Raw genomic sequence first — 25,630 nt, 5'->3', positions numbered from 1 at the left:
TTTACAGCTTGTTTTCTAGCGTCTCCCAGAGGAGAATTATATATATATAGATTATACATTCAACACCGAGTGTTGCAAAAAAAAATTATGACTTTTATTAGTTTTAAAAATAAAATATGAAAAATTATTAATATTTGTGCATGGAGCTGAAGAGCCGCATCTTGACATCAAAAGAGCCGCAGGTTGCCGACCCCTGGTCTAGGCCAATTGGCGTAGCTAGGATTTTTGGGCCCCTATGCAAAAAGTGTTAGTGGGCCCCTCAGAGGCGTAGCGACCCTTCCCGGCGACCGGGGACAAACTTTCGATTTGCACCCCCCCCCCCTCAGACTTTCGATTTGCACCCCCCCCTCAAACTTTCGATTTGCACCCCCTCACCCTCAGACTTTAAATTTGCACCCCCCCCCCCTCAAACTTTCGAAAAAGGGCCCCCTATTTGCCTTGGGCCCCTATGCCTTGCTTACGCTAGCTTTACGGTAGCTACGCCACTGGTCTAGATATAGAGTCTAGTTGATACTTGAGTTAGTGCGAGATCTACACTGGTCTAAATCCCGTGTTTGGCTTCATAATTTCAAATTTATCTGGTAGAAACTTAATCCAAATGACTTTAGGGCCTAGCTGAAAATTTTAATATTTTAACTAGACTCTAGGTTGCTTCACACAGAAGATATAAACTTATTTTAATTAACCGAACGATCGGCAGCAATACAGATCAAAGAAAATTTAATATTTAGATTAGATTCTAAATTCTAAAATGTTTAAGCCTGTCTTACGAATTTTTAATAATAGTTCGTTAAGAAGATGCTCATTAAACTACATAAACGGGATTGTCAGTAACGTCAACAGACAGGTAATTTTTAATTTACCGAATAACTCGACTCACGTGTTATTAAATTTTGAGCCCGAGCTCACCCTATCTCATTATTATCAAGATCACTAGCTAGATCTAGATGTAGACTCTAGATCTAGTAGTTCGTTAGTACTTGACAGTCATCTTCATCTAGAATGTAGTCTAGAGTCTAGGTCTGTAGTTTATCTCTCATGATTATCCAGTATCTAGACTATTCTAGACTCTAGTAGATCTAGATTATCATCCTAATTCTAATCAAAATGGATATGAATGAAATGAGTGATAAGTGGTGTAGATAGAAAAAAAAATGGAAATACCAAGAAGGGTAGAAACATAAGCCTACCCAGTTTCTTAAGAATATGCCTACCCTGCTGATATTGATAAGGCTATCTAATTATTATTCTCATAATTATATAGGCTATACTATAGGCCTAGACCTGTGGATGATTTTAGATACCGATGTCTGATAATGGAGTCTAACATAAAATAGGTGTGTTGGGTTGTTAGTAGTATTGTAATCTCGACTAATTTTAGGGTTAGGCGTATGGTAGGACCAGGGTTGGGGGTTAGCATTGACATTAGCCAGCCATGTGTATATTTAGTTAACTACCAGTAACCTAACACCCCTTTTTAAAAGAAGATTCCATTATCGGACATGGGTATAAAAATTCTCCCAACATTTCTGCTTCAGGACATGAGGATTATATTTTACATATGAATGAATGGTAGGGCTTACGCCTGCTAACCCAAATCTGTAGTACCGCTCAACTGTGATGAGTACCTGAATAACATTAGGCTAACTAAGCAGTGGGGCTTAGGGCTAACCACACTGTCATTGGGGGGGGGGGGGGGTGTCATTCTATTATTGTTGATCATCAAAAATATAAACAATGTTTATACTATACTGTTCAACTGTCATGAAAGTTTCATTGTTAGTAAATACCACACTTTTGTGTTATTTAGATAGTGGGAATTCTCACTGGAATACAATTATCTATCCTATTATACATTTATCTATCCTATTATATTATACACTCTCTACCATCTGAGTTTTGTTTTTGAATTGTAAATTATTTGTATGATTCCACTAGTACTCTACACTACAAACATGTTTGTATGATTCCTCTAGTTCTCTACACTTACAAACATGTTTGTATGATTCCTCCTAGTACTCTACACCAGGGGTCTCAAAACTTTTCAGTCCGAGGGCCGCATTAACTATCAAATTTCAGTTCGTGGGCCAGTTAATTCCAAACATGTCTTTGATTTTTCTCAGCCATCACCAACAAACGTTTTTTCCGTGGACAAAAAGATCGCCGCGGGCCGGATGAGAGGACCTCGAGGGCCGGATCCGGCCCGCGGGCCGTAGTTTGGAGACCCCTGCTCTACACTTACAAATATGTTTGTATGATTCCTCTCGTACTCTATACTTACAAACATGTTTGTATGATTCCTCTAGTTCTCTATACTTACAAACATGTTTGTGTGATTCCTCTAGTTCTCTACACTTACAAACATGTTTGTATGATTCCTCCTAGTACTCTATACTTACAAACATGTTTGTATGATTCCTCTAGTCCTCTATACTTACAAACATGTTTGTATGATTCCTCTCATACTCTACTTACATTAAACATGTTTGAATGATTCCTCTAGTCCTACTCAACTGGCACTGAGGGTGATAAAGCAAACTTCCCGGGGTCAAGGTCGGAGTATGTCACCCATCTGGACTTGCTGGACCCTGATCATGCACCTGGTATACCTGTCTACCGCACTCTCAACTCACAAGGACAGTTTATTGATGAGAAGCAGGATCCAAAGGTCAACTGTCCTGTCTTCTTGTCTTGTAATACATTTCTTGTCTTTAATCAATGAATTTTATACGTCTTGTCTTGAAGTAAATGTCTTGTCTTGAAGTAAATGTCTTGTCTTGAAGTAAATGTCTTGAAGTAAATGTCTTGAAGTAAATGTCTTGAAGTAAATGTCTTGAAGTACATGTCTTGAAGTAAATGTCTTGAAGTAAATGTCTTGTCTTGATGTAAATGTCTTGAAGTAAATGTCTTGAAGTAAATGTCTTGAAGTACATGTCTTGAAGTACATGTCTTGAAGTAAATGCCTTGTCTTGAAGTAAATGTCTTGAAGTAAATGTCTTGTCTTGAAGTAAATGTTTTGTCTTGAAGTAAATGTCTTGAAGTAAATGTCTTGCCTTGAAGTAAATGTCTTGAAGTAAATGTCTTGAAGTAAATGTCTTGAAGTAAATGTCTTGAAGTAAATGTCTTGTCTTGAAGTAAATGTCTTGTCTTGAAGTAAATGTCTTGAAGTAAATGTTTTGAAGTAAATGTCTTGAAGTAAATGTCTTGAAGTACATGTCTTGAAGTAAATGCCTTGTCTTGAAGTAAATGTCTTGAAGTAAATGTCTTGTCTTGAAGTAAATGTCTTGAAGTAAATGTCTTGAAGTAAATGTCTTGTCTTGAAGTAAATGTCTTGAAGTAAATGTCTTGAAATGCCTTGTGTGCATGCAGTTGGATGAAGCTACAGTCCTCAAGATGTACAAGGACATGACACTACTCAACACCATGGACAGGGTCTTGTATGACTCACAACGTCAAGGCAGAATTTCTTTTTACATGACCAACTATGGCGAGGAGGGGACACACATTGGCTCGGCTGCTGCACTTGATTCTAAGGATCTCATTTTTGGACAATATAGGGAGGCAGGTCAGTTGGCTGGGGCAGGTCAGTTGGGTGGGGCAGGTCAGTTGGGTGGGGCAGGTCAGTTGGGTGGGGCAGGTCAGTTGGGTGGGGCAGGTCAGTTGGGTGGGGCAGAGAGGCAGGTCAGTTGGGTGGGGCAGGTCAGTTGGGTGGGGCAGGTCAGTTGGGTGGGGCAGGTCAGTTGGGTGGGGCAGGTCAGTTGGGTGGGGCAGAGGGGCAGGTCAGTTGGGTGGGGCAGGTCAGTTGGGTGGGGCAGGTCAGTTGGGTGGGGCAGAGAGGCAGGTCAGTTGGGTTGGGCAGAGAGGCAGGTCAGTTGGGTGGGGCAGGTCAGTTGGGTGGGGCAGAGAAGCAGGTCAGTTGGGTGGGGCAGAGAGGCAGGTCAGTTGGGTGGGGCAGGTCAGTTGGGTGGGGCAGGTCGGTTGGGTGGGGCAGGTCAGTTGGGTGGGGCAGAGAGGCAGGTCAGTTGGGTGGGGCAGGTCAGTTGGGTGGGGCAGGTCAGTTGGGTGGGGCAGGTCAGTTGGGTGGGGCAGAGAGGCAGGTCAGTTGGGTTGGGCAGGTCAGTTGGGTGGGGCAGGTCAGTTGGGTGGGGCAGATCAGTTGGGTGGGGCTGATCAGTTGGGTGGGGCAGATCAGTTGGGTGGGGCAGGTCAGTTGGGTGGGGCAGAAAGACCAGGTCAGTTGGGTGGGGCAGAGAGGCAGGTCAGTTGGGTGGGGCAGATCAGTTGGGTGGGGCAGGTCAGTTGGGTGGGGCAGGTCAGTTGGGTGGGGCAGAAAGACCAGGTCAGTTGGGTGGGGCAGGTCAGTTGGGTGGGGCAGAGAGGCAGGTCAGTTGGGTTGGGACAGGTCAGTTGGGTGGGGCAGGTCAGTTGGGTGGGGCAGGTCAGTTGGGTGGGGCAGGTCAGTTGGGTGGGGCAGGTCAGTTGGGTGGGGCAGAGAGGCAGGTCAGTTGGGTGGGGCAGGTCAGTTGGGTGGGGGCAGGTCAGTTGGGTGGGGCAGGTCAGTTGGGTGGGGCAGGTCAGTTGGGTGGGGCAGAGAGGCAGGTCAGTTGGGTGGGGCAGAGAGGCAGGTCAGTTGGGTGGGGCAGGTCAGTTGGGTGGGGCAGGTCAGTTGGGTGGGACAGAGAGGCAGGTCAGTTGGGTGGGGCAGGTCAGTTGGGTGGGGCAGGTCAGTTGGGTGGGGCAGGTCAGTTGGGTGGGGCAGAGAGGCAGGTCATTTGGGTGGGGCAGGTCAGTTGGGTGGGGCAGGTCAGTTGGGTGGGGCAGAGAGGCAGGTCAGTTGGGTGGGGCAGAGAGGCAGGTCAGTTGGGTGGGGCAGAGAGGCAGGTCAGTTGGGTGGGGCAGAGAGGCAGGTCAGTTGGGTGGGACAGGTCAGTTGGGTGGGGCAGGTCAGTTGGGTGGGGCAGGTCAGTTGGGTGGGGCAGGTCAGTTGGGTGGGGCAGAGAGGCAGGTCAGTTGGGTGGGGCAGAGAGGCAGGTCAGTTGGGTGGGGCAGAGAGGCAGGTCAGTTGGGTGGGGCAGGTCAGTTGGGTGGGGCAGGTCAGTTGGGTGGGGCAGAGAGGCAGGTCATTTGGGTGGGGCAGAAAGACCAGGTCAGTAGGGTGACCTTTCTTATCGTGTCAACCCATATTTCAGGTGTTTTGATGTGGCGAGGATTTCCATTGCACCAGTTTATGCATCAATGCTACGGTAATGCTAAAGACATTGGAAAAGGCAGACAAATGCCAGTACATTATGGATCCAGGGAGCATAACTTTGTCACAATTTCTTCCACGTTAGCAACTCAAATGCCTCAAGGTATTGATTTTCTCCTACTTTTTTTAGGCCATGTCATCTTGTTTGAGCTTAATGTCAAAAGTCAGCTGATTGTTTCCTAAGCTTCTGGAGCAGCCTATGCCTTCAAACGCAAACAAAATGGCTTGTGTGTGGCCTGTTACTTTGGGGAGGGAGCAGCCTCAGAGGGGGATGCTCATGCTGCCTTTAACTTTGCTTCTGTGCTCAACTGTCCAGTCATTTTTTTTTGGTGAGTAGCTCAATTCATTTACTCACCCACTCGTCACTTTGTTGGTCTGGTCAGCCACTGGTCACTTTGTTGGTCTAGTCACCCACTGGTCACTTTGTTGGTCTAGTCACCCACTGGTCACTTTGTTGGTCTAGTCACCCACTGGTCACTTTGTTGGTCTAGTCACCCACTGGTCACTTTGTTGGTCTAGTCACCCACTGGTCACTTTGTTGGTCTAGTCACCCACTGCTCACTTTGTTGGTCTAGTCACCCACTGGTCACTTTGTTGGTCTAGTCACCCACTGGTCACTTTGTTGGTCTAGTCACCCACTGGTCACTGTGTTGGTCTAGTCACCCACTGGTCACTTTGTTGGTCTAGTCAGCCACTGGTCACTTTGTTGGTCTAGTCACCCACTGGTCACTTTGTTGGTCTAGTCACCCACTGGTCACTTTGTTGGTCTAGTCAGCCACTGGTCACTGTGTTGGTCTAGTCAGCCACTGGTCACTTTGTTGGTCTAGTCACCCACTGGTCACTTTGTTGGTCTAGTCAGCCACTGGTCACTGTGTTGGTCTAGTCAGCCACTGGTCACTTTGTTGGTCTAGTCACCCACTGGTCACTTTGTTGGTCTAGTCACCCACTGGTCACTTTGTTGGTCTAGTCAGCCACTGGTCACTGTGTTGGTCTAGTCAGCCACTGGTCACTTTGTTGGTCTAGTCACCCACTGGTCACTTTGTTGGTCTAGTCAGCCACTGGTCACTGTGTTGGTCTAGTCAGCCACTGGTCACTTTGTTGGTCTAGTCACCCACTGGTCACTTTGTTGGTCTAGTCACCCACTGGTCACTTTGTTGGTCTAGTCAGCCACTGGTCACTGTGTTGGTCTAGTCAGCCACTGGTCACTTTGTTGGTCTAGTCAGCCACTGGTCACTGTGTTGGTCTAGTCACCCACTGGTCACTTTGTTGGTCTAGTCAGCCACTGGTCACTGTGTTGGTCTAGTCACCCACTGGTCACTGTGTTGGTCTAGTCAGCCACTGGTCACTTTGTTGGTCTAGTCGCCCACTGGTCACTGTGTTGGTCTAGTCACCCACTGGTCACTGTGTTGGTCTAGTCAGCCACTGGTCACTTTGTTGGTCTAGTCACCCACTGGTCACTGTGTTGGTCTAGTCAGCCACTGGTCACTTTGTTGGTCTAGTCAGCCACTGGTCACTGTGTTGGTCTAGTCATCCACTGGTCACTTTGTTGGTCTAGTCAGCCACTGGTCACTTTGTTGGTCTAGTCAGCCACTGGTCACTTTGTTGGTCTAGTCACCCACTGGTCACTTTGTTGGTCTAGTCAGCCACTGGTCACTTTGTTGGTCTAGTCAGCCACTGGTCTGGTAGATCTGGTCTTGCTCTGAACTTTGATGTTTTATCTCAGCAGAAACAATGGCTACGCCATTTCAACCCCAACCAAAGATCAGTACAGAGGAGACGGAATAGGTAAGTCCCAGGTTCATATTAGTTCATCTTGTCATCTAGCTAAAGTCTTAGGTTCATATTAGTTCATCTTGTCATCTAGCTAAAGTCTTAGGTTCATATTAGTTCATCTTGTCATCTAGCTAAAGTCTTAGGTTCATATTAGTTCATGTTGTCATCTAGCTAAAGTCTTAGGTTCATATTAGTTCATCTTGTCATCTAGCTAAAGTCTTAGGTTCATATTAGTTCATCTTGTCATCTAGCTAACATTGTCATCTAGCTAACATTGTCATCTAGCTAACATTGTCATCTAGCTGATATTGTCACCTCAGTTGTACAGAGTTGTATTGATTGATGAGAGCAATGTTAACATTTTCTTGACCTCAACATATTGTGTATTTATTTATTTGATGTTAACAATACTATGGTTGTGTCACCTGTAGTTTTGATGTGTCCCAGTGATGTCTGTCACCTGTAGTTTTGATGTGTCCCTGTAGTTTTGATGTGTCCCAGTAGTTTTGATGTGTCCCAGTAGTTTTGATGTGTCCCACTGATGTCTGTCACCTGTAGTTTTGATGTGTCCCACTGATGTTTGTCACCTGTAGTTTTGATGTGTCCCAGTAGTTTTGATGTGTCCCAGTAGTTTTGATGTGTCCCAGTAGTTTTGATGTGTCCCAGTAGTTTTGATGTGTCCCACTGATGTCTGTCACCAGTAGTTTTGATGTGTCCCAGTGATGTCTGTCACCTGTAGTTTTGATGTGTCCCTGTAGTTTTGATGTGTCCCAGTAGTTTTGATGTGTCCCACTGATGTCTGTCACCTGTAGTTTTGATGTGTCCCACTGATGTTTGTCACCTGTAGTTTTGATGTGTCCCAGTAGTTTTGATGTGTCCCAGTAGTTTTGATGTGTCCCAGTAGTTTTGATGTGTCCCACTGATGTCTGTCACCTGTAGTTTTGATGTGTCCCACTGATGTCTGTCACCTGTAGTTTTGATGTGTCCCAGTAGTTTTGATGTGTCCCAGTAGTTTTGATGTGTCCCACTGATGTCTGTCACCAGTAGTTTTGATGTGTCCCTGTAGTTTTGATGTGTCCCACTGATGTCTGTCACCAGTAGTTTTGATGTGTCCCAGTAGTTTTGATGTGTCCCAGTAGTTTTGATGTGTCCCAGTAGTTTTGATGTGTCCCACTGATGTCTGTCACCTGTAGTTTTGATGTGTCCCACTGATGTCTGTCACCAGTAGTTTTGATGTGTCCCAGTAGTTTTGATGTGTCCCACTGATGTCTGTCACCTGTAGTTTTGATGTGTCCCACTGATGTCTGTCACCTGTAGTTTTGATGTGTCCCACTGATGTCTGTCACCAGTAGTTTTGATGTGTCCCAGTAGTTTTGATGTGTCCCACTGATGTCTGTCACCTGTAGTTTTGATGTGTCCCACTGATGTCTGTCACCTGTAGTTTTGATGTGTCCCACTGATGTCTGTCACCAGTAGTTTTGATGTGTCCCAGTAGTTTTGATGTGTCCCACTGATGTCTGTCACCTGTAGTTTTGATGTGTCCCACTGATGTCTGTCACCAGTAGTTTTGATGTGTCCCAGTAGTTTTGATGTGTCCCACTGATGTCTGTCACCTGTAGTTTTGATGTGTCCCACTGATGTCTGTCACCTGTAGTTTTGATGTGTCCCACTGATGTCTGTCACCAGTAGTTTTGATGTGTCCCAGTAGTTTTGATGTGTCCCACTGATGTCTGTCACCTGTAGTTTTGATGTGTCCCACTGATGTCTGTCACCTGTAGTTTTGATGTGTCCCACTGATGTCTGTCACCTGTAGTTTTGATGTGTCCCACTGATGTCTGTCACCAGTAGTTTTGATGTGTCCCAGTAGTTTTGATGTGTCCCACTGATGTCTGTCACCTGTAGTTTTGATGTGTCCCACTGATGTCTGTCACCTGTAGTTTTGATGTGTCCCACTGATGTCTGTCACCTGTAGTTTTGATGTGTCCCACTGATGTCTGTCACCAGTAGTTTTGATGTGTCCCAGTAGTTTTGATGTGTCCCACTGATGTCTGTCACCAGTAGTTTTGATGTGTCCCAGTAGTTTTGATGTGTCCCACTGATGTCTGTCACCTGTAGTTTTGATGTGTCCCACTGATGTCTGTCACCAGTAGTTTTGATGTGTCCCAGTAGTTTTGATGTGTCCCACTGATGTCTGTCACCTGTAGTTTTGATGTGTCCCACTGATGTCTGTCACCAGTAGTTTTGATGTGTCCCTGTAGTTTTGATGTGTCCCACTGATGTCTGTCACCAGTAGTTTTGATGTGTCCCACTGATGTCTGTCACCAGTAGTTTTGATGTGTCCCTGTAGTTTTGATGTGTCCCACTGATGTCTGTCACCAGTAGTTTTGATGTGTCCCTGTAGTTTTGATGTGTCCCACTGATGTCTGTCACCTGTAGTTTTGATGTGTCCCACTGATGTCTGTCACCAGTAGTTTTGATGTGTCCTTGTAGTTTTGATGTGTCCCACTGATGTCTGTCACCAGTAGTTTTGATGTGTCCCTGTAGTTTTGATGTGTCCCACTGATGTCTGTCACCTGTAGTTTTGATGTGTCCCACTGATGTCTGTCACCAGTAGTTTTGATGTGTCCCTGTAGTTTTGATGTGTCCCACTGATGTCTGTCACCTGTAGTTTTGATGTGTCCCTGTAGTTTTGATGTGTCCCTGTAGTTTTGATGTGTCCCTGTAGTTTTGATGTGTCCCTGTAGTTTTGATGTGTCCCACTGATGTCTGTCACCTGTAGTTTTGATGTGTCCCAGTAGTTTTGATGTGTCCCTGTAGTTTTGATGTGTCCCTGTAGTTTTGATGTGTCCCTGTAGTTTTGATGTGTCCCTGTAGTTTTGATGTGTCCCTGTAGTTTTGATGTGTCCCACTGATGTCTGTCACCTGTAGTTTTGATGTGTCCCAGTAGTTTTGATGTGTCCCTGTAGTTTTGATGTGTCCCTGTAGTTTTGATGTGTCCCTGTAGTTTTGATGTGTCCCTGTAGTTTTGATGTGTCCCACTGATGTCTGTCACCTGTAGTTTTGATGTGTCCCAGTAGTTTTGATGTGTCCCTGTAGTTTTGATGTGTCCCTGTAGTTTTGATGTGTCCCTGTAGTTTTGATGTGTCCCTGTAGTTTTGATGTGTCCCACTGATGTCTGTCACCTGTAGTTTTGATGTGTCCCAGTAGTTTTGATGTGTCCCTGTAGTTTTGATGTGTCCCTGTAGTTTTGATGTGTCCCTGTAGTTTTGATGTGTCCCTGTAGTTTTGATGTGTCCCACTGATGTCTGTCACCTGTAGTTTTGATGTGTCCCACTGATGTCTGTCACCTGTAGTTTTGATGTGTCCCACTAATGTCTGTCACCTGTAGTTTTGATGTGTCCCACTGATGTTTGTCACCTGTAGTTTTGATGTGTCCCACTGATGTCTGTCACCTGTAGTTTTGATGTGTCCCTGTAGTTTTGATGTGTCCCAGTAGTTTTGATGTGTCCCTGTAGTTTTGATGTGTCCCTGTAGTTTTGATGTGTCCCTGTAGTTTTGATGTGTCCCTGTAGTTTTGATGTGTCCCACTGATGTCTGTCACCTGTAGTTTTGATGTGTCCCTGTAGTTTTGATGTGTCCCACTAATGTCTGTCACCTGTAGTTTTGATGTGTCCCACTGATGTTTGTCACCTGTAGTTTTGATGTGTCCCACTGATGTCTGTCACCTGTAGTTTTGATGTGTCCCACTAATGTCTGTCACCTGTAGTTTTGATGTGTCCCACTGATGTTTGTCACCTGTAGTTTTGATGTGTCCCACTGATGTCTGTCACCTGTAGTTTTGATGTGTCCCACTAATGTCTGTCACCTGTAGTTTTGATGTGTCCCACTAATGTCTGTCACCTGTAGTTTTGATGTGTCCCACTGATGTTTGTCACCTGTAGTTTTGATGTGTCCCACTGATGTCTGTCACCTGTAGTTTTGATGTGTCCCACTAATGTCTGTCACCTGTAGTTTTGATGTGTCCCACTGATGTTTGTCACCTGTAGTTTTGATGTGTCCCACTGATGTCTGTCACCTGTAGTTTTGATGTGTCCCTGTAGTTTTGATGTGTCCCAGTAGTTTTGATGTGTCCCACTGATGTTTGTCACCTGTAGTTTTGATGTGTCCCACTAATGTCTGTCACCTGTAGTTTTGATGTGTCCCACTAATGTCTGTCACCTGTAGTTTTGATGTGTCCCACTGATGTTTGTCACCTGTAGTTTTGATGTGTCCCACTGATGTCTGTCACCTGTAGTTTTGATGTGTCCCACTAATGTCTGTCACCTGTAGTTTTGATGTGTCCCACTGATGTTTGTCACCTGTAGTTTTGATGTGTCCCACTGATGTCTGTCACCTGTAGTTTTGATGTGTCCCTGTAGTTTTGATGTGTCCCAGTAGTTTTGATGTGTCCCTGTAGTTTTGATGTGTCCCTGTAGTTTTGATGTGTCCCTGTAGTTTTGATGTGTCCCTGTAGTTTTGATGTGTCCCACTGATGTCTGTCACCTGTAGTTTTGATGTGTCCCAGTAGTTTTGATGTGTCCCAGTAGTTTTGATGTGTCCCAGTAGTTTTGATGTGTCCCACTGATGTCTGTCACCTGTAGTTTTGATGTGTCCCACTGATGTCTGTCACCAGTAGTTTTGATGTGTCCCAGTAGTTTTGATGTGTCCCACTGATGTCTGTCACCTGTAGTTTTGATGTGTCCCACTGATGTCTGTCACCTGTAGTTTTGATGTGTCCCACTGATGTCTGTCACCAGTAGTTTTGATGTGTCCCAGTAGTTTTGATGTGTCCCACTGATGTCTGTCACCTGTAGTTTTGATGTGTCCCACTGATGTCTGTCACCTGTAGTTTTGATGTGTCCCACTGATGTCTGTCACCAGTAGTTTTGATGTGTCCCAGTAGTTTTGATGTGTCCCACTGATGTCTGTCACCTGTAGTTTTGATGTGTCCCACTGATGTCTGTCACCAGTAGTTTTGATGTGTCCCAGTAGTTTTGATGTGTCCCACTGATGTCTGTCACCTGTAGTTTTGATGTGTCCCACTGATGTCTGTCACCTGTAGTTTTGATGTGTCCCACTGATGTCTGTCACCAGTAGTTTTGATGTGTCCCAGTAGTTTTGATGTGTCCCACTGATGTCTGTCACCTGTAGTTTTGATGTGTCCCACTGATGTCTGTCACCTGTAGTTTTGATGTGTCCCACTGATGTCTGTCACCTGTAGTTTTGATGTGTCCCACTGATGTCTGTCACCAGTAGTTTTGATGTGTCCCAGTAGTTTTGATGTGTCCCACTGATGTCTGTCACCTGTAGTTTTGATGTGTCCCACTGATGTCTGTCACCTGTAGTTTTGATGTGTCCCACTGATGTCTGTCACCTGTAGTTTTGATGTGTCCCACTGATGTCTGTCACCAGTAGTTTTGATGTGTCCCAGTAGTTTTGATGTGTCCCACTGATGTCTGTCACCAGTAGTTTTGATGTGTCCCAGTAGTTTTGATGTGTCCCACTGATGTCTGTCACCTGTAGTTTTGATGTGTCCCACTGATGTCTGTCACCAGTAGTTTTGATGTGTCCCAGTAGTTTTGATGTGTCCCACTGATGTCTGTCACCTGTAGTTTTGATGTGTCCCACTGATGTCTGTCACCAGTAGTTTTGATGTGTCCCTGTAGTTTTGATGTGTCCCACTGATGTCTGTCACCAGTAGTTTTGATGTGTCCCACTGATGTCTGTCACCAGTAGTTTTGATGTGTCCCTGTAGTTTTGATGTGTCCCACTGATGTCTGTCACCAGTAGTTTTGATGTGTCCCTGTAGTTTTGATGTGTCCCACTGATGTCTGTCACCTGTAGTTTTGATGTGTCCCACTGATGTCTGTCACCAGTAGTTTTGATGTGTCCTTGTAGTTTTGATGTGTCCCACTGATGTCTGTCACCAGTAGTTTTGATGTGTCCCTGTAGTTTTGATGTGTCCCACTGATGTCTGTCACCTGTAGTTTTGATGTGTCCCACTGATGTCTGTCACCAGTAGTTTTGATGTGTCCCTGTAGTTTTGATGTGTCCCACTGATGTCTGTCACCTGTAGTTTTGATGTGTCCCTGTAGTTTTGATGTGTCCCTGTAGTTTTGATGTGTCCCTGTAGTTTTGATGTGTCCCTGTAGTTTTGATGTGTCCCACTGATGTCTGTCACCTGTAGTTTTGATGTGTCCCAGTAGTTTTGATGTGTCCCTGTAGTTTTGATGTGTCCCTGTAGTTTTGATGTGTCCCTGTAGTTTTGATGTGTCCCTGTAGTTTTGATGTGTCCCACTGATGTCTGTCACCTGTAGTTTTGATGTGTCCCAGTAGTTTTGATGTGTCCCTGTAGTTTTGATGTGTCCCTGTAGTTTTGATGTGTCCCTGTAGTTTTGATGTGTCCCTGTAGTTTTGATGTGTCCCACTGATGTCTGTCACCTGTAGTTTTGATGTGTCCCAGTAGTTTTGATGTGTCCCTGTAGTTTTGATGTGTCCCTGTAGTTTTGATGTGTCCCTGTAGTTTTGATGTGTCCCTGTAGTTTTGATGTGTCCCACTGATGTCTGTCACCTGTAGTTTTGATGTGTCCCAGTAGTTTTGATGTGTCCCTGTAGTTTTGATGTGTCCCTGTAGTTTTGATGTGTCCCTGTAGTTTTGATGTGTCCCTGTAGTTTTGATGTGTCCCACTGATGTCTGTCACCTGTAGTTTTGATGTGTCCCACTGATGTCTGTCACCTGTAGTTTTGATGTGTCCCACTAATGTCTGTCACCTGTAGTTTTGATGTGTCCCACTGATGTTTGTCACCTGTAGTTTTGATGTGTCCCACTGATGTCTGTCACCTGTAGTTTTGATGTGTCCCTGTAGTTTTGATGTGTCCCAGTAGTTTTGATGTGTCCCTGTAGTTTTGATGTGTCCCTGTAGTTTTGATGTGTCCCTGTAGTTTTGATGTGTCCCTGTAGTTTTGATGTGTCCCACTGATGTCTGTCACCTGTAGTTTTGATGTGTCCCTGTAGTTTTGATGTGTCCCACTAATGTCTGTCACCTGTAGTTTTGATGTGTCCCACTGATGTTTGTCACCTGTAGTTTTGATGTGTCCCACTGATGTCTGTCACCTGTAGTTTTGATGTGTCCCACTAATGTCTGTCACCTGTAGTTTTGATGTGTCCCACTGATGTTTGTCACCTGTAGTTTTGATGTGTCCCACTGATGTCTGTCACCTGTAGTTTTGATGTGTCCCACTAATGTCTGTCACCTGTAGTTTTGATGTGTCCCACTGATGTTTGTCACCTGTAGTTTTGATGTGTCCCACTAATGTCTGTCACCTGTAGTTTTGATGTGTCCCACTGATGTTTGTCACCTGTAGTTTTGATGTGTCCCACTGATGTCTGTCACCTGTAGTTTTGATGTGTCCCACTAATGTCTGTCACCTGTAGTTTTGATGTGTCCCAGTAGTTTTGATGTGTCCCTGTAGTTTTGATGTGTCCCTGTAGTTTTGATGTGTCCCTGTAGTTTTGATGTGTCCCTGTAGTTTTGATGTGTCCCACTGATGTCTGTCACCTGTAGTTTTGATGTGTCCCTGTAGTTTTGATGTGTCCCACTAATGTCTGTCACCTGTAGTTTTGATGTGTCCCACTGATGTTTGTCACCTGTAGTTTTGATGTGTCCCACTGATGTCTGTCACCTGTAGTTTTGATGTGTCCCACTAATGTCTGTCACCTGTAGTTTTGATGTGTCCCACTGATGTTTGTCACCTGTAGTTTTGATGTGTCCCACTGATGTCTGTCACCTGTAGTTTTGATGTGTCCCACTAATGTCTGTCACCTGTAGTTTTGATGTGTCCCACTGATGTTTGTCACCTGTAGTTTTGATGTGTCCCACTAATGTCTGTCACCTGTAGTTTTGATGTGTCCCACTGATGTTTGTCACCTGTAGTTTTGATGTGTCCCACTGATGTCTGTCACCTGTAGTTTTGATGTGTCCCACTAATGTCTGTCACCTGTAGTTTTGATGTGTCCCACTGATGTTTGTCACCTGTAGTTTTGATGTGTCCCACTGATGTCTGTCACCTGTAGTTTTGATGTGTCCCTGTAGTTTTGATGTGTCCCAGTAGTTTTGATGTGTCCCTGTAGTTTTGATGTGTCCCTGTAGTTTTGATGTGTCCCTGTAGTTTTGATGTGTCCCTGTAGTTTTGATGTGTCCCACTGATGTCTGTCACCTGTAGTTTTGATGTGTCCCTGTAGTTTTGATGTGTCCCACTAATGTCTGTCACCTGTAGTTTTGATGTGTCCCACTAATGTCTGTCACCTGTAGTTTTGATGTGTCCCACTAATGTCTGTCACCTGTAGTTTTGATGTGTCCCTGTAGTTTTGATGTGTCCCACTAATGTCTGTCACCTGTAGTTTTGATGTGTCCCAGTAGTTTTGATGTGTCCCACTAATGTCTGTCACCTGTAGTTTTGATGTGTCCCACTGATGTTTGTCACCTGTAGTTTTGATGTGTCCCACTGATGTCTGTCACCTGTAGTTTTGATGTGTCCCACTAATGTCTGTCACCTGTAGTTTTGATGTGTCCCACTGATGTTTGTCACCTGTAGTTTTGATGTGTCCCACTGATGTTTGTCACCTGTAGTTTTGATGTGTCCCACTGATGTTTGTCACCTGTGTCCCCAGCCTCTAGGGCGGCAGGCTATGGCATGCTGTGTATACGAGTTGATGGCAATGATGTGTTTGCTGTTTATAATGCAACCAAGAGGGCCAGACAAGTTTGTGTCACCCAAAGTAGACCTGTTTTAATTGAGGCCATGACGTACAGGTATCTCTCACAATGTCAGGCTGATGTGTGATGTCTGTCTGATGTGTGATGTCTGTCTGATGTGTGATGTCAGGCTGATGTGTGATGTCAGGCTGATGTGTGATGTCTGTCTGATGTGTGATGTCTGTCTGATGTGTGATGTCAGGCTGATGTGTGATGGCAGGTTGATGTGTGATGTCTGTCTGATGTGTGATGTCAGGCTGATGTGTGATGTCTGTCTAATGTGTGATGTCTGTCTAATGTGTGATGTCAGGTTGATGTGTGATGTCTGTCTGATGTGTGATGTCTGTCTGATGTGTGATGTCAGGCTGATGTGTGATGTCTGTCTAATGTGTGATGTCAGGCTGATGTGTGATGTCTGTCTGATGTGTGATGTCAGGTTGATGTGTGATGTCAGGCTGATGTGTGATGTCTGTCTGATGTGTGATGTCAAGCTGATCTGTGATGTCTGTCTAATGTGTGATGTCAGGTTGATGTGTGATGTCAGGTTGATGTGTGATGGCAGGTTGATGTGTGATGTCAGGCTGATGTGTGATGTCAGGTTGATGTGTGATGTCAGGTTGATGTGTGATGTCAGGTTGATGTGTGATGTCAGGTTGATGTGTGATGTCAGGCTGATGTGTGATGTCAGGCTGATTTGTGATGGCAGGCTGATGTGTGATGTCAGGTTGCTGTGTGATGTCAGGCTGATGTGTGATGTCAGGCTGATGTGTGATGTCAGGTTGATGTGTGATGTCAGGCTGATGTGTGATGTCAGGCTGATGTGTGATGTCTGTCTGATGTGTGATGTCTGTCTGATGTGTGATGTCAGGCTGATGTGTGATGGCAGGTTGATGTGTGATGTCTGTCTGATGTGTGATGTCTGTCTGATGTGTGATGTCAGGCTGATGTGTGATGTCTGTCTAATGTGTGATGTCTGTCTGATGTGTGATGTCTGTCTGATGTGTGATGTCAGGTTGATGTGTGATGTCAGGCTGATGTGTGATGTCTGTCTGATGTGTGATGTCAAGCTGATGTGTGATGTCTGTCTAATGTGTGATGTCAGGTTGATGTGTGATGGCAGGTTGATGTGTGATGTCAGGCTGATGTGTGATGTCAGGCTGATGTGTGATGGCAGGTTGATGTGTGATGTCAGGCTGATGTGTGATGTCAGGCTGATGTGTGATGTCAGGTTGATGTGTGATGTCAGGTTGATGTGTGATGTCAGGTTGATGTGTGATGTCAGGCTGATGTGTGATGTCAGGCTGATGTGTGATGGCAGGCTGATGTGTGATGTCAGGTTGATGTGTGATGTCAGGCTGATGTGTGATGTCAGGCTGATGTGTGATGTCAGGTTGATGTGTGATGTCAGGTTGATGTGTGATGGCAGGTTGATGTGTGATGTCTGGCTGATGTGTGATGTCAGGCTGATGTGTGATGTCAGGCTGATGTCTGATGTCAGGCTGATGTGTGATGTCAGGTTGATGTGTGATGTCTGGTTGATGTGTGATGTCTGGTTGATGTGTGATGTCAGGTTGATGTGTGATGTCAGGTTGATGTGTGATGTCAGGCTGATGTGTGATGTCTGTCTGATGTGTGATGTCAGGTTGATGTGTGATGTCAGGCTGATGTGTGATGTCAGGCTGATGTGTGATGTCTGTCTGATGTGTGATGTCTGTCTGATGTGTGATGTCTGTCTGATGTGTGATGTCAGGTTGATGTGTGATGTCAGGCTGATGTGTGATGTCTGTCTGATGTGTGATGTCAGGTTGATGTGTGATGTCAGGCTGATGTGTGATGTCAGGCTGATGTGTGATGTCTGTCTGATGTGTGATGTCTGTCTGATGTGTGATGTCTGTCTGATGTGTGATGTCAGGTTGATGTGTGATGTCAGGCTGATGTGTGATGTCAGGCTGATGTGTGATGTCAGGCTGATGTGTGATGTCAGGCTGATGTGTGATGTCTGTCTGATGTGTGATGTCAGGTTGATGTGTGATGTCAGGCTGATGTGTGATGTCTGTCTGATGTGTGATGTCAAGCTGATGTGTGATGGCAGGTTGATGTGTGATGTCAGGTTGATGTGTGATGTCAGGTTGATGTGTGATGTCAGGTTGATGTGTGATGTCAGGCTGATGTGTGATGTCAGGCTGATGTGTGATGGCAGGCTGATGTGTGATGTAAGGTTGATGTGTGATGTCAGGCTGATGTGTGATGTCAGGCTGATGTGTGATGTCAGGTTGATGTGTGATGTCAGGTTGATGTGTGATGGCAGGTTGATGTGTGATGTCAGGCTGATGTCTGATGTCAGGCTGATGTCTGATGTCAGGCTGATGTGTGATGTCAGGTTGATGTGTGATGTCTGGTTGATGTGTGATGTCTGGTTGATGTGTGATGTCAGGTTGATGTGTGATGTCAGGTTGATGTGTGATGTCAGGTTGATGTGTGATGTCAGGCTGATGTGTGATGTCTGTCTGATGTGTGATGTCAGGTTGATGTGTGATGTCAGGCTGATGTGTGATGTCAGGCTGATGTGTGATGTCTGTGTGATGTCTGTCTGATGTGTGATGTCTGTCTGATGTGTGATGTCAGGTTGATGTGTGATGTCAGGCTGATGTGTGATGTGTGTCTGATGTGTGATGTCAGGTTGATGTGTGATGTCAGGCTGATGTGTGATGTCTGTCTGATGTGTGATGTCTGTCTCATGTGTGATGTCTGTCTGATGTGTGATGTCAGGTTGATGTGTGATGTCAGGCTGATGTGTGATGTCAGGCTGATGTGTGATGTCTGTCTGATGTGTGATGTCTGTCTCATGTGTGATGTCTGTCTGATGTGTGATGTCAGGTTGATGTGTGATGGCAGGTTGATGTGTGATGTCAGGCTGATGTGTGATGTCAGGTTGATGTGTGATGTCAGGCTGATGTGTGATGTCAGGTTGATGTGTGATGTCAGGCTGATGTGTGATGTCAGGCTGATGTGTGATGTCTGGCTAATGTGTGATGTCAGGTTGATGTGTGATGGCAGGTTGATGTGTGATGGCAGGCTGATGTGTGATGTCAGGCTAATGTGTGATGTCTGTCTGATGTGTGATGGCAGGTTGATGTGTGATGTCTGGCTGATGTGTGATGTCAGGCTGATGTGTGATGTCAGGCTGATGTGTGATGTCTGGCTAATGTGTGATGTCAGGTTGATGTGTGATGGCAGGTTGATGTGTGATGTCAGGCTGATGTGTGATGTCAGGCTAATGTGTGATGTCAGGCTGATGTGTGATGTCAGGCTGATGTGTGATGGCAGGCTGATGTGTGATGTCAGGTTGATGTGTGATGACTGGCTGTTTGAACAGGCTAGGCCACCACAGCACCTCAGACGACAGCTCAGCCTACAGGTCTGTTGACGAGGTCAGCCACTGGGACAAAACAGACAACCCCATCTCTAGGCTGCGCCACTACATGCTCAACAAGGGCTGGTGGGACGAGGACAAGGAGAAACAATGGAAACTTGAATCTCGCAGGATGGTAAGCCATTCTCTTGGTTGCATTCATTGGGGTTTGATGATGGGGGTGGCTCTAATTTCTAACAGTTCAAATCACTTTAGTGACATAAATCAGGGTGACACAAATGATGGTTATATGACTTGTTGGCATGAATGATGGTTATATGACTTGGTGGCATGAATGATGGTTATATGACTTGTTGGCATGAATGATGGTGAGACTGACTGTTGCAGGTGATGAAAGCATTTGCTGCAGCAGAGAATGAAAAACGCGGGCGCCCTGAATCTCTATTTGAAGATGTGTATGACGAGCCTCCTGCCAGCATACAGGAGCAGATGAACTCAATGAAGAAACACGTCCAGCTCTACAAAGAACATTATCCTCTGGAGCATTACCAGCCCATGGCCTAGATAGGCTACCACATTTTAACCAGAGCATAGACATGCACTTAAACTTTGTTCAAGTCTATTTTGTTATTGCAGTATTTTCTATTTGTCATGTAACATCAAGCAGAGTACGCTGTTACGTTATGTAATGTAACATATGCCATCATTTGAACACTTCAATCTACAGAAAAAGAGGAATTATATGAATCATTTGCTACTACTGTGACTGAATGCAACGTGACGCAACCGCCATTACTTTCTGTCGCATTTTATTCATGCAAAAAGCGCTTGTACACTATTTATGCTCACTAAATATAGTACAAGAAGGCACAAGATTTTTCTAGGATTCTTTTGTTCTTATTTTATACTGAGTTGACTAGCTTGGGTTCTGGAAAAGTTTTTGTTTTTTGTGTAAACGGTCGCATTATCATTGTTTGCATTTTGTTTTGAAGAATCACTATTATTATTACATTAGATATTTAAGCTGTTAGAATTACCAATGAGAATGTATTGTAGAATTGTAATTTTTAAAACTATGAGAAATGTGTGCTCCATGGCGGACTGCTGACCACCAGGTTGCATCACAAAATCATCTCTGAACGATAAATACGCTTAGAAAAATGTATTCAATTATGTTTTCTTTGAGATATTTCATTTCTTTATTTAATAAGTATATTTTGTGCCTTTTAAATCATAAAATAAAGAATAAACTTATTTTTAAAAACAATCTCAAAGAAGTTTTTGGAGGTTACCTCCCTTAGCTTAGGGCCTGGTTGAGGCTTTAGAAGCAAAGAGTTAAGCATCAATAAGGAGTATAGGCACTTTCAAACTTTTGTCCAGTTTAAAGACAATGAACCCTGAGAAGGTTTTAGAAGTCTTGCAACAGCCACACCACACCCATGTTTTAAGGTGACTGGTGTTTTAGAAGTCCTGCAACAGCCACACCACACCCAGGTCTTTATGGTGACTGGTGTTAGTTCCAGTTGACCACTGTCCAATGGACAAGAGAATTTGTTTATCAAATGTGAGAAAACTTAATGATGACTTCACATTTCTATAACCATTGAAAGAACTTGTAAACATTTTTAGACTCAGGGCTGTAGACTTGAGGAGTGGTGATCAAAATATGCACCATAGGGTTGTTGCAACTTTGGACTTGACAAAGTATACACCATAGGGTTGCTGTGACAAAGTATGCACCATTGGGTTGTTGCAACTTTGGACTTGACAAAGTATGCACCATTGGGTTGTTGCAACTTTGGACTTGACAAAGTATACACCATAGGGTTGCTGTGACAAAGTATGCACCATTGTTGGGTTGTTGCAACTTTGGACTTGACAAAGTATGGACCATTGGGTTGTTGCAACTTTGGACTTGACAAAGTATACACCATAGGGTTGCTGTGACAAAGTATGCACCATTGGGTTGTTGCAACTTTGGACTTGACAAAGTATGCACCATTGGGTTGTTGCAACTTTGGACTTGACAAAGTATACACCATAGGGTTGCTGTGACAAAGTATGCACCATTGCTGGGTTGTTGCAACTTCGGAACTTGACAAAGTATGCACCATTGTTGGGTTGTTGCAACTTTGGACTTGACAAAGTATACACCATAGGGTTGCTGTGACAAAGTATGCACCATTGTTGGGTTGTTGCAACTTTGGACTTGACAAAGTATGGACCATTGGGTTGTTGCAACTTTGGACTTGACAAAGTATACACCATAGGGTTGCTGTGACAAAGTATGCACCATTGGGTTGTTGCAACTTTGGACTTGACAAAGTATGCACCATTGGGTTGTTGCAACTTTGGACTTTGATGCTGTAACATAGTTTGAGCATTAAGTCTTTGTTCATTCTAGTTGGTGAGAATGTTTTAATCTAGTTTTCAGAGATTTGCCCATTTACAATTTGTTGAATGTACTTGACAGAGATTTGCCCATATACAATGGATGAGAATCATTCCATCATTGTTGACATGGATTAAAAAAAACGTTTTTTTGTAATTTATGCAAAGTGGCCATAAAAAAAAAAAAAAAAAAAACTTAATCTTGAAAAATAATTCTGAAATTGAATATTTTTAGAATCATGTTATAGATTGGAAATCCAGTGACCTTTGTAAAACAAACATTGATTGGCTCTTCTTTGTGATAGATTTTCTGAAAAGCCAACATCATAAAAAACTCAATTTGTACTCAAAACTTTGTCAATACAATTTGTACTCAAAACTTTGTCAATACAATTTGTACTCAAAACTTTGTCAATACAATTTGTACTCAAAACTTTGTCAATACAATTTGTACTCAAAACTTTGTCAATACAATTTGTACTCAAAACTTTGTCAATACAATTTGTACTCAAAACTTTGTCAATACAATTTGTACTCAAAACTTTGTCAATACAATTTGTACTCAAAACTTTGTCAATACAATTTGTACTCAAAACTTTGTCAATACAATTTGTACTCAAAACTTTGTCAATACAATTTTTCAAGCTTAGCCATTTTTATTGTCAATCTCCATGAATGGATAAATGTATACAATTACATTTTTTTTTTGCTAAGTTACAGAAAATACTAAAAACATCGATTACATCCATCCTTTAGCTATGTCCAACAAAAATCAGTCATTTTATAACAATATTTATTTAAAAAATAAAAAGAAATAATTTTCAGACTATTCTTGATTGTGTCCCTATAGATCTAGAATCTCTATTCAATAGCAGTGTACATTCAGGCATGGATTCTTTATTCTCTTGAAATGACTGTTTTGTCAGAATTGAAGAAAGTGGTAGTATAGGTTGGCCAATTCATTGACTTAGCACAGCATGAAGAAAGTGGTAGTATAGGTTGGCCAATTCATTGACTTAGCACAGCATGAAGAAAGTGGTAGTATTGGTTGGCCAATTCATTGACTTTGCACAGCATGAAGAAAGCGCAGTAGCCAGTGGTACCCACGTGAATTACAGGACTTTTTACTCTTGTACTTGGTTGTAAAAATTTATTTATAAAATACTGCAGGGTCAAAACACTGTGCTTAACTAAATGATAGTGACAAAGCAAAGAAACAACTTAATAACTAAAAGACCCACACATTTAAAATAACAAAGGCTGCCAATACCTATTAGATAAATTAAAACGCAACTATTAGTTTCAACACAACACCATATTAAATGCAAGCACTAATTTCAATAATTCCATAAAAAACCTGGACAATATGATATTATTTTTTTTTTAAATAGTAATTTGTATTAATTTTGGCTAAGAAAATTGTATACATTTCGTAAAATAGGCCTATGTCTTGATAAGTAGATATAAATCAAATTTGAATGAAATAGTTCATTTCTTCATATTCTAAAATTGGAAGATGCTGCCATTAGTGTTGTGTACTTTCTTTAATTTAAACATGTGACATCATAAACATGTGACATCATAGTTTTTTTGCGTTCTGGTTAAAATCATACTCTTTTCCGGTTGCATAATTAATTATGCGTTTCTACATTTGAATATGCCTTTATTTTTAATTTCCTTCCTTAAATAACATTTAATTTATACATTTAATACATCCAAAATTTTTAAAATAAAAGTCTGTGTATCATTAAATTCTCCATATATTGCTGAAGATACTGATCTCATAGCCTCGGGACATGTGCAGAGAGAGAGAAAGAAGTACGCACATGGGCTTTTATATATTAGGATAGCAACCCTGACATAATTAAATAGAGTTGAAGGGTCTCTCTCTAACTGAAAACTAAACTAGAGTTTAAAGGTCTCTCTCTAACTGAAAACTAAAACTAGAGTTGAAGGGTCTCTCTCAATTGAAAACTAAAACTAGAGTTGAAGGGTCTCTCTCAATTGAAATGTGCGGTGTCCTGTGGCTCAACAAAGTTACCAGTTGTCTAAAAAGTCAAAGCCAGTTGTAGGCATCTCATCAGCACCATCAGCAGGGGCACCATCAGCCTGAAAAAATATTAAGATTTACTCAAGTGGCTTTTACAACAAGTCTGACTAAAGAAAACATAGTAGCCGCACTCAACTGCCCCTTTTTAACAAGTACACCAATCAATGATTTTCTCCTGAAAAATGAGGGCATTGATGGTAAAAGTGAAAAACTGGTCCACCCCATCTTTAGAGCCATCCCACCTTAGGGTGATTCATACACCACAAGTTGTCTCCCCCCCCCCACTCCCAGTGCCATTCATACAACACAAGCTGTCCCCCCCCCCCCCCACTCACAGTGCCATTCATACACCACAAGTTGTCTCCCCCCCACTCCCAGTGCCATTCATACAACACAAGCTGTCTCCCCCCCCCCCCACTCACAGTGCCATGTGACATTCATACAACACAAGCTGTCTCCCCCCCCCCCCACTCCCAGTGCCATTCATACAACACAAGCTGTCCCCCCCCCCCCCCACTCACAGTGCCATGTGACATTCATACAACACAAGCTGTCTCCCCCCCCCCCCACTCCCAGTGCCATTCATACAACACAAGCTGTCCCCCCCCCCCACTCCCAGTGCCATTCATACAACACAAGCTGTCCCCCCCCCCACTCCCAGTGCCATTCATACAACACAAGCTGTCCCCCCCCCCCCCACTCCCAGTGACATTCATACAACACAAGCTGTCTCCCCCCCCCCCCCCCCACTCCCAGTGCCATTCATACAACACAAGCTGTCCCCCCCCCCCCCACTCCCAGTGCCATTCATACAACACAAGCTGTCCCCCCCCCCCACTCCCAGTGCCATTCATACAACACAAGCTGTCCCCCCCCCCCCCCACTCCCAGTGCCATGTGACATTCATACAACACAAGCTGTCTCCCCCCCCCCCACTCCCAGTGCCATGTGACATTCATACAACACAAGCTGTCTCCCCCCCCCCCCACTCCCAGTGCCATTCATACACCACAAGCTGTCCCCCCCCCCCCACTCCCAGTGCCATTCATACAACACAAGCTGTCCCCCCCCCCACTCCCAGTGCCATTCATACAACACAAGCTGTCCCCCCCCCCCCCACTCCCAGTGCCATTCATACAACACAAGCTGTCTCCCCCCCCCCCCCACTCCCAGTGCCATTCATACAACACAAGCTGTCCCCCCCCCCACTCCCAGTGCCATTCATACAACACAAGCTGTCCCCCCCCCCCCCCACTCCCAGTGCCATTCATACAACACAAGCTGTCCCCCCCCCCCCACTCCCAGTGCCATGTGACATTCATACAACACAAGCTGTCTCCCCCCCCCCCCCACTCCCAGTGCCATGTGACATTCATACAACACAAGCTGTCTCCCCCCCCCCCCCCACTCCCAGTGCCATTCATACAACACAAGCTGTCTCCCCCCCCCCCCACTCCCAGTGCCATTCATACACCACAAGCTGCCCCCCCCCCCCCACTCCCAGTGCCATGTGACATTCATACAACACAAGCTGTCTCCCCCCCCCCCACTCCCAGTGCCATTCATACACCACAAGCTGTCCCCCCCCCCACTCCCAGTGCCATGTGACATTCATACAACACAAGCTGTCTCCCCCCCCCCCACTCCCAGTGCCATGTGACATTCATACAACACAAGCTGTCTCCCCCCCCCCCCCACTCCCATTCATACACCACAAGCTGTCTCCCCCCCCCCCCCCACTCCCAGTGCCATGTGACATTCATACAACACAAGCTGTCTCCCCCCCCCCCACTCCCATTCATACACCACAAGCTGTCTCCCCCCCCCCCACTCCCAGTGCCATGTGACATTTAATTCATACAACACAAGCTGTCTCCCCCCCCCCCACTCCCATTCATACAACACAAGCTGTCTCCCCCCCCCCCCACTCCCATTCATACAACACAAGCTGTCTCCCCCCCCCCACTCCCAGTGCCCAGTGCCATTCATACAACACAAGC

The 25,630-nt window shown here is 44.5% G+C and overlaps 2 protein-coding genes across 3 annotated transcripts in view; one reads left to right on the top strand and one right to left on the bottom strand.

Annotated features, from left to right (window-relative positions):
- The first annotated feature begins 585 nt into the window (after positions 1 to 585).
- Positions 586 to 22,398, top strand: LOC131935713 (2-oxoisovalerate dehydrogenase subunit alpha, mitochondrial). Its single transcript, XM_059292283.1, has 9 exons — positions 586 to 847; positions 2,504 to 2,668; positions 3,370 to 3,565; positions 5,190 to 5,351; positions 5,433 to 5,577; positions 6,972 to 7,033; positions 15,732 to 15,873; positions 19,193 to 19,364; positions 19,577 to 22,398. The coding sequence occupies exons 1-9, from the start codon at positions 752 to 754 to the stop codon at positions 19,751 to 19,753; spliced, it is 1,317 nt and encodes a 438-aa protein (XP_059148266.1). The 5' UTR covers positions 586 to 751; the 3' UTR covers positions 19,754 to 22,398.
- The window catches only part of LOC131935714 (uncharacterized protein C1orf198 homolog), a 21,459-nt gene continuing 18,043 nt past the window's right edge, over positions 22,215 to 25,630 (bottom strand). For both annotated transcript variants that reach the window (XM_059292284.1, XM_059292285.1), the window contains one exon: positions 22,215 to 23,689. In XM_059292284.1, the coding sequence (XP_059148267.1) occupies positions 23,618 to 23,689 (72 nt within the window). In that variant the 3' untranslated portion in view covers positions 22,215 to 23,617. The remainder of the gene's footprint in view (positions 23,690 to 25,630) is intronic.

This window comes from Physella acuta, unplaced genomic scaffold, assembly GCF_028476545.2.
Source record: "Physella acuta isolate Inbredline_101_S28 unplaced genomic scaffold, ASM2847654v3 ptg000155l, whole genome shotgun sequence".
NCBI classification, from domain to species: domain Eukaryota; kingdom Metazoa; phylum Mollusca; class Gastropoda; family Physidae; genus Physella; species Physella acuta.
Note: the sequence above shows the minus strand (reverse complement) of the source record. Positions and strands in the feature narration are given on the sequence as shown.

Coding starts and splice junctions, on each gene's coding strand:
- LOC131935713 (XM_059292283.1), top strand. CDS start 752: ATGTTTAAGCCTGTCTTACGAATTTTTAATAATAGTTCGTTAAGAAGA. Junction 5,578..6,971: donor TGTCCAGTCATTTTTTTTTG/GTGAGTAGCTCA, acceptor GTTTTATCTCAG/CAGAAACAATGGCTACGCCA. Junction 15,874..19,192: donor ATTGAGGCCATGACGTACAG/GTATCTCTCACA, acceptor CTGTTTGAACAG/GCTAGGCCACCACAGCACCT.